General features: G+C 38.8%; 1 protein-coding gene across 3 annotated transcripts in view; it reads left to right on the forward strand.

The window, feature by feature from the left end:
- EFNA5 (ephrin A5) overlaps positions 1-17,471 on the forward strand; it is a 604,022-nt gene that overhangs the window by 574,430 nt on the left and 12,121 nt on the right. The window contains exon 5 of one of the 3 annotated variants that reach the window (XM_075325029.1): positions 9,416-9,472. The exons of the other annotated variants lie outside the window; for them this stretch is intronic. Within the exon in view, the coding sequence (XP_075181144.1) occupies positions 9,416-9,472 (57 nt within the window). The remainder of the gene's footprint in view (positions 1-9,415; positions 9,473-17,471) is intronic. 3 annotated transcript variants of the gene reach the window in all.

The raw sequence follows: 17,471 nt of genomic DNA on the forward strand, positions 1-17,471 counted from the left end.
TCATGCACTGAAGTTGTAATTATTGCAGCTAAAATAAATATTGTTTAAATTATCCTAAAGATATTACACGTTCTATCAGTTAAAGAGGTTTCCCCATGAACAACTATCATTTTACAGTATATAATAATTTTCACAATGGGATGTGTTTACAAAAAAAATGTATCTATACTATGTACTGTGTAATGGATGTGTCTGACTGTGCAGGGACATGATCTGATCATACACACAGCTCCTGGGCAGTGTAAGAAGTAAAACAGTATACAGACATTACAGCACGGATTCACAAATTATTCCTTCTTTGAGGTAAAACATTAAAAAAAAACAAAAGAGGCAGGAAAATGCTTTACCTCAAAGAAAGAACAGCTGTGATCTAATGCTGTAATGTCTCTATACTCTTTTACTTCCTCCCCTGCCCAGGAGATGTTGTTTGATCAGACCATGTCCCTGTACTGTCAGACACATCCATTACACAGTACAAAGCAGGGGCACATATATATAAAAGTATGTCAGCACAGGAATATTGTTTTTAAATACATCCAATTATAGAAATTATTATTCAAAGATCTATTAATTAATATCAACTTTAAAATGAACTTTGTTCATGGGAAAACCCCTTTATGTTTGGTTAACATATTCATAAATGTCACAATAATTCAGCTTCAGTTTTTGGGCACATGAAAATGTTCATATTTATTAATTGTAGGCCAAAAGATATTGATTTATGAGAAGAGGCAGAATATAAAAAAACTATTGTAAGCACAGTTAGGTCCAGAAATATTTGGACAGTGACACAAGTTTTGTTATTTTAGCTGTTTACAAAAACATGTTCAGAAATACAATTGTATATATAATATGGGCTGAAAGTGCACACTGCCAGCTGCAATATGAGAGTTTTCACATCCAAATCGGAGAAAGGGTTTAGGAATCATGGCTCTGTAATGCATAGCCTCCTCTTTTTCAAGGGACCAAAAGTAATTGGACAAGGGACTCTAAGGGCTGCAATTAACTCTGAAGGCTTCTCCCTCGTTAACCTGTAATCAATGAAGTAGTTAAAAGGTCTGGGGTTGATTACAGGTGTGTGGTTTTGCATTTGGAAGCTGTTGCTGTGACCAGACAACATGCGGTCTAAGGAACTCTCAATTGAGGTGAAGCAGAACATCCTGAGGCTGAAAAAAAAGAATAAATCCATCAGAGAGATAGCAGACATGCTTGGAGTAGCAAAATCAACAGTCGGGTTTTTCTGAGAAAAAAGGAATTGACTGGTGAGCTTGGGAACTCAAAAAGGCCTGGGCGTCCATGGATGACAACAGTGGTGGATGATCGCCGCATACTTTCTTGGGTGAAGAAGAACCTGTTCACAACATCAACTGAAGTCCAGAACACTCTCAGTGAAGTAGGTGTATCTGTCTCTAAGTCAACAGTAAAGAGAAGACTCCATGAAAGTAAATACAAAGGGTTCACATCTAGATGCAAACCATTCATCAATTCCAAAAATAGACAGGCCAGAGTTAAATTTGCTGAAAAACACCTCATGAAGCCAGCTCAGTTCTGGAAAAGTATTCTATGGACAGATGAGACAAAGATCAACCTGTACCAGAATGATGGGAAGAAAAAAGTTTGGAGAAGAAAGGGAATGGCACATGATCCAAGGCACACCACATCCTCTGTAAAACATGGTGGAGGCAACGTGATTGCATGGGCATGCATGGCTTTCAATGGCACTGGGTCACTTGTGTTTATTGATGACATAACAGCAGACAAGAGTAGCCGGATGAATTCTGAAGTGTACCGGGATATACTTCCAGCCCAGATTCAGCCAAATGCCGCAAAGTTGATCGGACGGCGCTTCATAGTACAGATGGACAATGACCCCAAGCATACAGCCAAAGCTACCCAGGAGTTCATGAGTGCAAAAAAGTGGAACATTCTGCAATGGCCAAGTCAATCATCAGATCTTAACCCAATTGAGCATGCATTTCACTTGCTCAAATCCAGACTTAAGACGGAAAGACCCACAAACAAGCAAGACCTGAAGGCTGCGGCTGTAAAGGCCTGGCAAAGCATTAAGAAGGAGGAAACCCAGCGTTTGGTGATGTCCATGGGTTCCAGACTTAAGGCAGTGATTGCCTCCAAAGGATTCGCAACAAAATATTGAAAATAAAAATATTTTGTTTGGGTTTGGTTAATTTGTCCAATTACTTTTGACCTCCTAAAATGTGTAGTGTTTGTAAAGAAATGTGTACAATTTCTACAATTTCTATCAGATATTTTTGTTCAAACCTTCAAATTAAACGTTACAATCTGCACTTGAATTCTGTTGTAGAGGTTTCATTTCAAATCCAATGTGGTGGCATGCAGAGCCCAACTCGCGAAAATTGTGTCACTGTCTAAATATTTCTGGACCTAACTGTACAAGTCAATACCACCACCAATATAATATTCAATAATAGGAAGGATAATTGAAACATCTTAAGGGTTGTCCTAATAATCACAGCACCTTTTTAAATTAATGCCAACCTGGTTATCAACTTATAGAAACCCCTGTTATGTCTTCCCGTTCATCAATGTTTTGGTCAACCATGTAGTACATGAACAGTCTTACTCTATCCCAAAGAGGCTTTTTAGCATTTCTCTTTAATAGCTAATAGAGATCCTATGAATCGGGCACCTTTCTATGATGTCCATATGCCCAGTTAGAGAATTGAAATGGAAAATCAAAGTGGTGCTTGAAAGTTTGTAAAACCTTCAGAATTTTTTATATATCTGCATAAATGTGACCTAAACTATATCAGATTTTCACAAAAGTCCTAAAAATAGATAAGCAGAACCCAATCAATCAAATGAGTAAATAATATTATAGTTTGTAATTTATTAAATTAGAAAAGTTAACTAATATCACGTCTGTGAGCGGCAATATTAGTGAACCTTTGCTTTTAGTATCTGGCGTTACCTCCTTGTATGACAATAACTTTACCTAAACATTTCTGTTCATTTTTTAATAGTCTGGCACTTTGGTTAGGAGGAATTTTAGCTCCTTCCTCCCTACAAAACAGCTTCAACTCTATTATGTTAGTGATTTACTCCCGTTAACTTCTACCTTCAGGTACTTCCATTTCTTTAGGATTAAGGTCATGAATTTGACTTGGCCAATGTAAAACCTTTATTCTATCTATTTTTAATTATTATTTTTAGAATGATTTGTGTGCTTTCTGTTGTTGTTTTGCTTCATCATGACCAATGTCCTCTTGGTATTGAGCTCACAAACAAATATCCTGACATTTTCCTTTCTAATTTGCTGATAAAATTCAGAATTCATTGTTCCATCAAGGACAACATGCCATCCTGGCCCAGAACACAAAACAGACAAAACCTAAGATAGAAACAAAATGAGCATTTACCCTGCTGTAAGTAAATAAGTAAAAAGTAATAATACATAGAAATAGCTACTTAGTAAATACTGTTTTTTTTTAAAAAAAAGTAAAAGTCATCCCACCAGGACATGGTCTACCTAGATGCTGCAAAACAAAAAAACAGGCCCAAACCATGATGTTGTAGAAACAAAACATTGGTCCAATAGCCTTCTGGCTTGTCCAAGTGATCTTTAGCATGCTGTAGCATATTCTTTTTGGAGAGCATTGTCTTTCCCCTTACAGTCCTGCCATGTACATTATTGCTGCTAAGTGTCCTCCTGATGGTGGACTTATGAATATTAACCTCTTTCAAAAATAAAAAAATCCTAAAAGTTCAAATCAACCCCTATTCGCCCCATTGGAAATTAAAGGGTTAAAAAATTTAAAATATACAAACATTTGGTATCACCGTGTTCAGAAATACCCAATCTATCAAAATATAAAATCAATTAATCTGATTGGTAAATGGCGTAGCAGCAAAAAATTACAAATGCCAAAATTGCATTTTTTGGGTGTCTCAAATTTTGCGCAAAATGCAATAACAGGTGATCAAAACATAACATCTGCGCAAAAATAGTACCGTTAAAAACATCAGCTCAAGACGCAAAAAATAAGACATCAGTTAGCTCCATATCCCTAGATATGAGAACGCTACGGATCGCGGAAAATGGTGCAAAAAGTGCCCCACTGGTTTTTTGTTTTTTTTTTTACAAACTTCTGAATTTTTTTAACCCCTTAGATAAAAGGAAACCTATATATGTTTGGTGTCTGCAAACTCATATCGATCTGAGGCATCATACTTTCACAAGTTTTACCATATAGTGAACATGGTAAATAAAATATCCCCAAAATAATCATGCCATTGCACTTTTTTTGCACTTTTTGTATACATCTTATGGTAAAATTTATGATTTCATTTAAAAGTATAACTTGTCCCGCAAAAACAAGCCCTCATATGGCAATATTTTTTGAAAAATAAAAATGTTACGGCTCTTGGAAGAAGGGGAGCAAAAAACAACAAAACAAAAATCAGAAAATCGCTCAGGGGTGAAGGGGTTAACATTAGTTAATGTGAGAGAGCCTGTTTGCTGGTTATAGGATACTTTGGGTTCTTTTCAGACCTCACAGAATATTATATAATAATATTATATTACTCTTGGAATGATCTTCATTGGTCAACCGTTCTTAGGTAGTTTAATAATAGTCATGCATTTCATCATTTGTACAGAATTTTTTTGTTTGGATTTGTGGACTACAAACTCTTTGGAGATGATTTTTATTCACCTTTTTAAGCCTGATGAGCATCATCAACCCTCCTTCTGAAGTCCTCGGGAATTTATTTTTTGTCCTTTGACACACTTACACAAACATGATGATCAGAATTTGATAAATCCCTGTTCTTAAAATAAAACAGGTCAGCCACTCTCACATGATTGTCATCCCATTAATTGTAAACACCAGACTCTAATTTCACCTAAAAATTATGAACTTTGAACTAATCCTATTGATACTCACAGACCTGTGATATTGGATTATTTTCAGAATTTAAAAAATGACTGAGCCTAATTAGAGTTGAGTGAGTACCTAACTATTCGTACTCACTATACTCATAAGGAGTGCTGTCTACTACTCACATATTCACTCCTAATAGCATGTGAAATGCAAGTCAGTGGGGAAAAACTCATAATGTAACGAGTGACCCGAATTCCACAATATTTGCTCCTTGCATGAATAGTACATCATTTGGATTACTCATTACTTTGTGAGTTTTTCCCCAGTGACTTGCATTGCACACGCTATTCAGAATGAATACGCGAGTATTAGACAGTACTCGTTATGAGTATAGAGAGTACGAATAGTTAGATACTCGCTCAACTCTAAAGGGTATTTTACATGCTGCGATCTCGCTAGCGAGATCACAAGCGATCGTACCCGCCCCCGTCGATTGTGCGACACGGGCAAATTGCTGCCTGTGGCGCACAACCTTGTTAGTCCTCATCACACGGACTTACCTGCCCTGCGACGTCGCTCTTGCCGGCGAACCGCCTCCTTTCTAAGGGGGCGGTTCGTGCAGCGTCACAGCGACGTCACACGGCAGGCGTCAATAGAAGCGGAGGGGTGGAGATGAGCGGGACGTAACATCCCGCCCACCTCCTTCCTTCCGCATTGCCGGTGGAGGCAGGTAAGGAGATGTTCGTCGCTCCTGCGGTGTCACACATAGCGATTTGTGGGGCCGCAGGAGCGACGAACAACATCGTACCTGCAGCAGCAGCGACATTAAGGAAATGAGCGACGTTTCAATGAGCAACGATTTTTCACGTTTTTGTTCTTGTTGATCGTCGCTCATTGGTGTTACACGCTGCGATGTCGGTAACGGCGCCGGATGTGCGTCACTACCGACGTGACCCCGACGATATATCGTTACCGATATCACAGCATGTAAAGTAGCCTTAAGTCTAATATTTTGTTCTCCTTTAATTCTGAATTTAGCTACTTTCTTATCACCTTGGCAAGAAATATGTATTATTTCCATTTTCTTCGAACTTCTGTTAAGTAAAATGGAAGTAAATTAGGAAAACCTTCGCCATGCGTGCATATAGTGATAGTTCATGTATGGCAGTATAATACTGTGATTTTTTACTTGAAAAGACAGAAAAAAATTAATACAAGACTAACTAGCACCTTAATTTAGTACTCGTGAGCGATGCTATAGATCATAGAATTGCTGTGATTCATCCAGCACTTTATGTATGTTTCCCTTCGTTATGCCTCTTCATGACTGGTTTACCATCATCTCACAAGAAAAAAGATATAATGAGTACTGTTATATCTAATAACGGGATAACCTTCCATGGGCAGTTTAGTACAGTATGTGACTAGGTGATTAGGGCTTGGGTCACATGAAAGTATCAAAAATTGGTCCCATTCTCACGCAGAAAAATGGAACAATGTTTTTTCTCACCTGTCATCCCTGTGCGGTTTGTAGTTTATATGCAATCCGCTTTTTACTCAGCGGCTATTAATCATTTACAGGACCTTGTTTAGTTTCCCATCTTACAGAATTGTATTGTACTAATAATAATCGTATGCCATATTGATAGTCCGTATGGCATTCAAATTTGTTTCTCGCACTGTACCGATTTCAGTGTAAAAAAGCAGCATTCTGCCTCAATGAGTAACATTGGTCCAAATGCAATCCTTTTTTAAATCAGATTGTACTAGTTCAATTTATACATTTATGTGAGCAAGCCCTTCAATGGATAGTGTTAAATTACCAGTTTACAATTAGAGCTCTGTGATTGTATTTGATACTAATTGAATTTGCTGAAGCCTGTTAATTCAAACAGTTTGCTATTCGCTTGCCGCAAATTACCGAAGATAATCACCAATTTACACATTGCAGCAGATTGCATTAAATGAAGAAGGATTACAACTGCAGGTGCAGTTCCTTGCAGCTATCACATCAGGTGATATTGACAGCCAATCAGGAGACACTATCATAGCCTGTATAAAAGCAGAAGCGGGAAATGTAGCAGCCAATTTGTTGTGATTCTGAATAGTAAGAGGATGTCACAGCCCATACTTTAGCTATAGAGATGGGAAGAAAAAGTCTTGAAATACTGAAGAAATTATCCAGATAAAATAAAATAAGTTTATGGGGAATATAAAATATTACAGATTTAATTGATAGGGAGTGAGCGATAGGAAAGTTACTGTGCCTGTAAAGAACAGCAAGAAAGACATATATAATTGGCTGCTGGTTGTCAGGACAATAAAGATTTTGAAGCAAATCAAATTTCCCTGTGAAAATTCGGGTAAACATGGAAATTTTAATTTTGAAATACTTAGTCATCACTACTTACAATATGTATAAGTGTACAAGTAACCAAACAGAGTGGGAGCAGGGTGTTGGCCAGAGGAAATCATTGCCTAATGCCGGCGTCACACGGTACGATATATCGGGTGATATATCGTCGGGATCACGTCGTTAGTGATGCACATCCGGCATCGTTCGACATATCGTACCGCGTGACACCTTGGAACGACTGTGAACGAGCAAAAATACTCACCTTATCGTTGCTCGTTGACACATCGTTCATTTTCAAAAAGTCGGTCCTCCTTCTGTGCTCCGGTTGTTCATCGTTCCCGAGGCAGCACACATCGCTCTGTGTGACACCCAGGGAACGATGAACTGCAGCTTACCTGCGTCCAACCGGCAATGCGGAAGAAAGGAGGTGGGCGGGATGTTACGTCCAGCTCATCTCCACCCCTCCGCTTCTATTGGCCGGCCGCAGTGTGACGTCGCTGTGACGCCGAACGTCCCTCCTTCCTCTTCAGGAAGAGGATGTTCGCCGCCCACAGCGAGGTTGTCCGGGAGGTAAGTGCGTGAGATGGGGGTTCACGACTTTGTGCGCCACGGACAACTAATTGCCTGTGACGCACAAACGACGGGGGCGGGTACAATCGCACGATAGATTGTCCCGTGTGATGCCGGCATTAGTAAACGTAGTTTGACAATTAAGTAACTATACGTTAAATGTAACATATAAGGATAACATTTTTATGATTTTATGAGTTGAGACTCTTAATCAAACCATGAAACCTTTATTTGGAAATAAAGATAAAAAAGATTAGATGAGGTGGCTTAGAACAGATTGTTGTACCTAAAGATGAATTTATTAATGGAATTGAATTCTCCTCAATTTTTATGAAAATTCAATTTCTCCATAAAAGAGATATATTGCAACTCACTGTGGGTGACTTTAGCAAAATGGCAGCCAGCTATACTGATCTGACTGCTTAAGTGTTCCACCATACTCCACGCCTCTTCACTTCCCCTACGTTTCATGTATGCATCATGCATCCCTTTGGGATTCTTCGTTCCAGACCCTGGCTTCTGCTATAACTAGACCTCTGACATCAATATTTGCCATGCCATCACGGTTCACATTGTGATGTTCCAAAATACAATGTGCATTGCCTGAGTCAAAACATGTTGTACAGTGACATCTGAAGCCTAGATGAGCCAAAAGCCACAACCTGGAATGAAAAGGCCAAAAAGGATATATGCAACAGAGGAAGTGGAAAATAAGAGGCATGGAGGATCGGACGGTGGGCTTTGGGGAAAGCTTGGCATTTTTTTACATCCTACATTTATTATGCAAATCTAGGTTTTCTGTAAAATCTGGGCCATTTGGCGAATTTAAGTCTTAGCAGATTCAATCACTAGTTTTATCTGATATAACTTTTCCCCGGTGTATACCTTACTTTACTTTATTGGTAAAGAGTTTTTCATTTTCCTTATTGTAGCTGATAAATTAGGAGAGCTAATTTGACATACGTTACTTTGTCTTTGTCCCTTATTTCATTGTCTTTATCATATCACAATGTTGTGTTTGGGCATTTGGATGGCATTTCATGCAGTTTTATCAATGTTCCTACATTACCACCCACAAAATGCAATTCCCATCAAATTTGACTTCATATGTTATAACGGTGAATTCATTTTCCCACAATTTTACATGGACAAATTATTTGATTTTAGGATCTACCTGGTTATATCCACTGTGCAAAGTGTTATGTTGTCTAATAAATTCACAAAATGTCTGCATTATTGTGCAATGTGACGTAGAGATAAACTATTGTACACAGACATTTAACATTTCCAACATTAATATTAGGCACTGATCACATAATAGCATCAATTATACATTGGAGAGACCGTAGTTGTCTGTGTATTATCCAAATAGTACTTAAAAATCAACACAAAGTTGTACTATCTGGAAAGCTTTCCAATTAACATGCACAATACGACACCTAATGGTGGAATATTAATTACTTTCCTTGTTGTCCACCTCCACAACACGCCTAAGGCTTCCACTAATAATCAACACTTTGCTCTGTGTTTACACAGTTTGCCTTCAACACTCAATAGCTCACAATCTAAAGTACTACAACCGCAGCGTATATCCTTCCCAAGTGGTACTCCTCTCTTTTCCCTGCAGGCTTCGATATCAGTGAAGCACCAAGTTACCCTGCCAATCTGACAAGCACAGAACTCAGTCAGTGAGATGAATCTTTGCATTTTGTGGGGCTAGAATTGGGGAAGGGGTTTACCATGAAGCTCTGTGTTTGGCTGCTTCTTCCACCATCCTTGCCTGTGTTTCTGTAACTTGTGTTTAATGAAATTTTCCAAAATAACAAAATATTAAAATATGTCGCTGAGAGAAATGAAAACGTGCAAAAAAATCTCATTAAACTTATACATATATAATAAGAAAAATCTATAAACATCCACTCTGCCAAGTAATTCATCATCAAATTTGTGTTTGAGAATGAACCAAATTCTGAAATAATGTGATATTTCATAGGAAGCTTTTACTTACTACTATGTTTAACCCTAAAACCATTATTCCCCATGAACTTCAAAATTTACTCATCGGAATCCTGCTGTTAAAAGTTATCAGACCATCTATAAGTAGTGCTACAGTGGTCAACCATAGATGTAATGACTAATTACCTAGAAGTGTCATATTACTTTTAATTAATAGAACAGCATTCCCTTAAAAAATAGTTTCCAATTTTTAATTGTGCATTGTCTTTTTTTGGGAAATTCTCAAATGGCTGTTGCTTAAAAATTAAAGTTTCTATAGTTGTAGTAAGAGCAACAATTGTCTGTAAAAAACACAACTAAATATTGATTGGCTGCAGTGCTCACATGAATATATGGTGGGAATTTTCTTTTTAGTAACATTATCAACTTTTCTACTTTTAGATCAATTTTATTTTTTCAAATCTTAAAATAGCATTTCTGCCCAACACATGGCAAACAAATAGCAAAAATATCAGTTAATCCTAATATAGAATAATTAAAAAGGGAGACAGATGGAAATCCAAGCATATATAAATGGCCACTCAATATAATATTGCAAAAATTTTTGGAATATTAATCCTAATATAGATTCATTTTCTTGATATAAACAAGATTATAGACAAGATTTGATAATTATATTTGTTTCACTAACATAGATATTGAGATTATTGATGCTATTTTGCTGTGTCAGCTATTGTTTATCAAATTATCTCTTCAGTGGGAACGTAGATGAACTCTAATGCCACTTTTAAGAGGTAGCAATCCTAAAAGTCAAAAGTGACCCTTAAACGAGCATTGTCATATGATTTAGGATTTTTGCCACATCAGAACCTCAATTTGCAGACTCGGTATTTCGGGATGGTTGTCCCTTGTCATTAAAAGGTATGAGTTTTGATCTGGCTGTATGAGAGGCTAAGATGGGGTCTAAAGGGGAAGCTATTCTCCTTGTGGAGACTGATACACTAAAAGTGGTGAGCAGACTATAAGCCGCAATGTTCCTCTGTGAAACATGCAAATTGCCATATGACAAAGCTTGTTAAAGGGTCACTTTTGACTTTTAGGATTGTTACCTCCAATAGGTGGCGCTAGAGTTCGTCTACTTCCTTACTGAGTTTTGAAGCAGAAACTCAGTGGACATTGAGTGGAAACTTTCAAGATGCTCTTCCAAATCTCAAAACTCCTAAAAAAAACCCTTTGAGTATCTGCTTAGTTTGTTCTCCAAAAACTCAGCAAAAAGTCTACTTGGGTTCTTCACATAGTCTTTTTGCTGAGTTTACAGAGCAGAAATTGAGCACTTTATGAGGTGTACATGCACAAATAGTATTGGGGTATGTGTACACAGCATAATTTAAGTGCCCGCGCTGCCACCAAATTTTCCAGGAGCAACTGCTTCAAGAAAATGCCACCAAGCTCTGTATACAGTGCAGTTTGTTTTCCAGTAGTGCATGAGCACTTCTAATCACTTCAGGATTCCTGCATCCTGAAGTGGTTGAAAAAATTGACATAGGATGTAATGTGTGCATAACTATGTCGTTTTGAGTCATTGTGCATTTTATGGGGCACTTATTTGTCACTTGTGCATTTAGAGGAATTTTTGAGCTTTTGAAAAACTAAAGTACATGTCACTTTTTTGAAGGTGAGTTTTGAGAAAATTTCCTCAAACATGGCATTTCTAATGAAAAGGCTGCAAAGATTGCTTCAGGAAAATCGTCCAAAACTGCTTCAGAAAATGCTTCTTGACAAGAAAAACTTTTCCAAAAACTCTACAAAACAGGATTTTTTTAACTCTGTTTAACTCTGCTGAGAATATAGCTGCATGATATGTTCACACAGATTTTTTTTTTTTTGCTTATTTTCCAAAGCAGAAACTCTGTAATTAAAACTTGTGGTTTTTAAACTGCTTATGATTTTTGGAAAAAATAGCAAAAAAAAAATCAGCGTGAACACATAGCTAGGGTATGTTCACATGGTGTCTTTTTCAGCCAGAATCTCCTTGAAAAAGTGCCACAAAAGTGCCCCAGAGATTAAATGTAATACACAACAATGTCAAAACAAGATTGCTCTGCACATGTTCCATCTTATGACACCTCTTTTAATCGCTTTAGGATTCAGAAGCCTGAAGCAGTTAAAATAAGTGACATCCTCATTGTTCAGACTGCTAAGAAGCTGGCCGCTCTTTATACCTAACAGTATAGACTGAAAGCCACTGTAATAACAAGGGCAAAGATATTACGAATGTCCCCTTTCACTTAAAAAAATTAATGGGTGCAGCAGTGTTAAAATAACGCCTCCATATGGACATCCCCTTGGGGAGTTTATGGAAAAGTTTTGCATTTCCAGAAGCAGTTTTGAAGGGTTTTAGAAGAGTTTTTTTTCCTAAAGCCTTTTTTGGCAGTCTTCAAATTTGACATTGCCTGGTTTAGAGCAAACCTCACCAGGCTCCATTTTAAAAAAGAGACATACACTTTTATTTTTTGACAGGTACTTTTGAAAACCTCTCAAAATACTCTAAATATAAACAACAAAGTGAGTTTCCCTTAAAAAGTAAGACTACATGCGCACAGAATATTTTTGGTTTGTTTTCAGAGCACAACCTACTGAGCAGAAACTCAAATGTGTTAATAAAGTTGCTTCCTATATGCTCACAGAGTTTTTTGAGTACTATTTGAAAAAAAATGGTGTCAAAACTGAGGAGAAATTTTCCAAATCTCAAAAATCAAAAACTTTGTGTTTCTGCTCAGTGGCTGTGTGCACAAGAGCATCTTCGAGACACTAGCACAGCATAATAGATTTCCCAAAAGAAGCTGCTACAGGAAAATTCCTGAGATGGCTTTGCCGGCCATATTGCTGTTGTTCTTGCTGCAGCTCTACAATCAACATCTTTTACTCTATACTGTGAAGTGTGGAGAGTGGGCAGTTTTCCATCAGATGCCACCCGAAGAATGAACAAGTCACTTCTTCTAACCATCTCAGGTTTTCCGAACCTTGAAGTGGTTAAAAGAAGAGACATAAAACAGAATGTGTGCACAGCAATGTCATTTGGACATTGCTTTGCATTATGTTAATTTTTATGGGACAGGTTTTTGGGGTCTTTTTCAGGTGGATAGCAAGTAGAATCCACCTAAAAAAATGTTGAGTGCTCCAAAGCCTCCACAAAAACTGTGTGCGTATACCCAAAGACTATGTGAAAATGTTTTTTTTTCAGGCAGTATCCACCCTTATTTTGCTTGAAAATGAACATGATGCATAGCAATGTCAAAATGACATTGCTTCGAACATACTCCATCTTAACTCACTTCTTTTAACCACCTCAAGGTTTGGAAACCCTGAAGCTGTTAAAAGAAGTGATATACTTATTTTTCACATGGCTTTGCTTGTTAACACTCTTCAGCTGGACTTGCGTCTAAAAGAGGCAACGTTCACATTGCCCATAAAGGGTTTTCCACACAGTTGCAGTGTTGCTAAGGCTCACATTCACAGGGCTCACTTAAGTTTGTGCAGTCACAGGGGCCCCACACCCAATTACTGACGGACATATGAGTAATCAACAGGAAGTGAGCGGCGAGTCGTAGCTCTCACTTCCTGTTGATTAATCACAGGTTCAAAGGCGGTGAGAGGGAAGCCGGTGATGATATCATATTCAACGTGACATATACAAAGCAATTTCATTTTCACGTTATGCTTTGTTTTTTTTATGAAACGCTTTTGCCAGAATTTTTCAGGTGGATATTGGGTGGAAACTGTCTGAAAAAGATGTATGCACAGCCTTATAGTAAAGCTGTAAATTTCACAAGTTCTGAGAAGCTAATTTAAGTAACAACCAGTATGGTTTGACATTGCTCTGGTAATTCTTGTATTGATTAGCATAAATATAATGTATCATTTTATGGGAGGAAATGATAATCATTATAACTATGATGCTAAATTAATTACTTTTGATCTCTTATGGAAAAAATCAACAACTTATCGTCCATGTTTCAAAATATCTTCTAACTGCTCACAGGAAAGGGACATGGTATATACCCTATCCTGTAAGCTTCTTTCCCAATTGAAAATAAATTACATTATTCATCATATCATGGCTAAGTCTGTGTATATATGAACAGAGTACTAAACTTTGAATATTGTCCAAGTTACTGGTACATTAATATATGCTCATTTTTACCTTATAGGTGGAAATGTTCATCTAATGTTGCCTATAGACCTATGATAGCTGTCAGTTGACTTCCCCCATACATATGAATGTTCGGCTTTGCAGATCATTTATATATTTTAATAGGAAGAGGTGATAAAGTTCATATCTTACCATGTTTTATTTGCATTGAGAACAGCGGTATTGGACATTTAAGTTCAACATTCCCAAAGCTTTTATGGAGGAAACCCCATACACATAAGATGGTTGACCTTGCAAAATCAGTGGATGTTTGTGACTTTAAAGGAGTTGTCTACTACTAGGACAACCCCTTCTGGTTCCACATGTTTCCCCCAGGGTAAAATTAAAAAGCTTATACTCACCTCTATGGTGGATGTGGTTCCAGTGCTGTCTGAGGTCACGGTTTGGGGCTCTTGTAACGTTGTGATGTCCCGGGAGTCTGCATCCAATGAGCACCGGCTTCTCTCTACCCGCTTTCGGACATAGAAGCAATCAACAGGAAGTGAGTGGCAGCCACAGCCCTCATTTCCTGTTTGTTGACTAGTTTGTCCAAAGTAAGGGAGACAGGAGCCTGTGCTGATTGGACACGGGACTCAAGTGACATTACCACATCATGTGAACACTGGACCCGCAGGAACCATGCCAGTTGCACAGGTGAGTATAGCCTTTTTTTAACCTGGGAGGAAAGATGTGGAATCAGAAGTGGTTGTCCTAGTTGTGGACAACCCCATTAATATCTATGAGGGGAGTTTGAATTTCTGCGGTTCAGAATTTATTAACCTTTTGTCTACAGACAGATTATTGCTATTTTCATCCTTATGGAGCAATAGAAAGCAGCAGCATTACATCTATGGCTGGCTTTACTAGTTGATGAGCCATTGGTGATTACATGAACTATTATGTTCAATGGATTGTCCAATCACAATCAGCATTAAACATTTTGAAAATCATTTCAAGTCTTTCTTTTATCAATCCTCCAGCTGTCCGTGCCTGGAAACCGCAGTACTCTGAGCAGCTTGAGTGAATAACTGAAGCATGGTGGAAGAATTTGCTCTTCTAATGTTATTTAGTGTTGTGCACTTGTCTTATGCAATGATGATTTCATAAAAACAATGTTATCTTGAGAGCGATTCATCAATAAGCTTTACCAGATAATCTGATTTATCAGGGGCGCGTGTTTAATACATGAAGAATCTCTGTAAAATTCTATGCACGTTATAAGAAAACAAAAGGTTTTCTGCTCGATGGAAATGAGAGCGAGCTATGGGGGAGATTTATTAAAACAGTTTTTCTTTCAAACCAGTTTTGCTATCTCTCCTCTCTCCAGTGTGACTGTTGGCGATCACTAGATGTATCTTTGTAGTACAAAATCATTGGGATGCATCACTCCATTTCATTCCACAATTGCTCGAATCACAGTTTTTATAACTCTATCATAGCTTCATCTTTGTTCCAATGTTTGTCGGAGAGTGTTAAGAGAAGGCAACACAAAATGGACACAATATAAGTCAATGAGATCCATTAACTACTTGAAATGTCCATGGTGTGATGGATCTACCAAAGCATTTTGGCAACAGATGTCACAATGCTAAAGCTAAAAGATCTTAAAGGAAACTTCTGGGCCCCATAGAAAATCTGGAACAGAAGTCTCTTCGTATCTCTTACCTTTTATGTGACAGTGGCCTTTTCATAAGGTGCAGGAGCAACAGAGATCTATGCACTCGTAAAGCTTTAGACTTTCCGCATTACTATATAGTGTTCACTCCAAAATGTTACTCAAAATGGATGTAACATGCATTTAATTGTGTGCCCCTGATTAAGATGTTTATCTTGTAACGTTTTGTTAAAGTGCTCGAGTCCTAATAGGCATTTAATTATCTGCCAGCACAATTCTACTATTTGAGATTGAATACATTTGGTTCCCAATATCTACAGCATGTTGTATGTCTCAGAGAAAAAACTAGATAGCTATAGCTCTTGTTTTTAAATGTCATTGTTGATAATGTGTTGTTTTAAAGTTCATTTTTGTGAGGTCACTTTAAACATATATTATGGATCTGCATAAACAGCAATTCCCTGTAATTATAGTAATTCCCTTTTCATTCCATTTATTTTATATTTGCAGATTTATTTAAAGCACCACTTCAGATTTTATTTTATTTCTCCGCTGGAGTGGTGCTTTAATTCTAAGTCCCCTGCCCACTGTCTTATATTCACCCTCTGGCAGCTTCACCTTTTTTCAGCTTTGCTTCAGTCCAGTGGCATCATCTTGTGACTGTAACTTCTAACTGTCTTGAAGTTTGAAACTACATCAATGTAAGTCCATGACAGCCAGAACAAGGCTCTCATAGAGTTAAATTGAGATGTGACCTCCGACATGCTCCATGAAACACTAGAGCTGCCAGCAGGTCACAAATCGCCAGAGATCAACCGAAGCAGCAGGGATAGAAAGTGAAGCTGACGGAGGGTGTGTATAAGACAGGGGTCAAAGGACTTAGGCGGGCTTTACACGTTGCGACATCGCTAGCAATTGCTAGCGATGTCGAGCGCAATAGCACCCGCCCCCGTCATATATGCAATATCTGATGCTTGCTGCCGTAGCGAACATTATCGCTACGACAGCTTCACACGCACACACCTGGTCGGCGATGTCGCTGTGACCGCCGAATAATCCCTCCTTCAAGGGGGAGGTGCGTTCGGCGTCACAGCGACGTCACTAAGCGGCCGGTCATTAGAAGCGAGCAGAACATAACATCCCACCCACCTCCTTCATTCCGCATTGCTGGTGGATACAGGTAAGGAGATGTTTGTCGTTCCTGCGGTTTCACACACAGCGATGTGTGGTGCTGCAGGAACAACAAACAACATCGTATCTGCAGCAGCAGCGACATTATAGAAATGAACGACGTGACACAGATCAGCGATTTTTAACGCTTTTGCGCTCGTTCATCGTCGCACCAAGGATTTACACGTTGCGATGTTGCTACCGGCGCCGGATGTGTGTCACTAACGACGTGACCCCAACGATATATCGGTAGCGATGTCGCAATGTGTAAAGCCCGCCTTAGGGCGGCTTTGCACACTACGACATCGCAGGTGCGATGTCGATGGGGTCAAATCGAAAGTGACGCACATCCGGCGTCACTTGCGATGTCATAGTGTGTAAAACCTTTTTGATACGATGAACGAGTGCAAAAGCATCGTTATCGTATCATCGGTGTAGTCTCCGACAGTTCCATAATGCCGGTGCAGCGACTGATACGATGCAGTTCCTCGTTCCTGCGGCAGCACACATCGCTGTGTGTAAAGCCGCAGGAGCGAGGAACATCACCTTATCTGCGTCCCGGCTGCTATGAGAAGGAAGGAGGTGGGCGGGATGTTTACGTCCCGCTCATCTCCGCCCCTCCGTTGCTATTGGCCGCCTGCCGTGTGACGTCGCTGTGACGCCGCACGGCCCGCCCCCTTAGGAGGGAGGCGGTTCGCCGGCCAGAGCGACGTCGCAGGACTGGTGAGTGCATGTGAAGCTCCCATAGCG

The sequence above is a fragment of the Anomaloglossus baeobatrachus genome, chromosome 1 (assembly GCF_048569485.1).
Source record: "Anomaloglossus baeobatrachus isolate aAnoBae1 chromosome 1, aAnoBae1.hap1, whole genome shotgun sequence".
In the NCBI taxonomy this organism is placed as follows: domain Eukaryota; kingdom Metazoa; phylum Chordata; class Amphibia; order Anura; family Aromobatidae; genus Anomaloglossus; species Anomaloglossus baeobatrachus.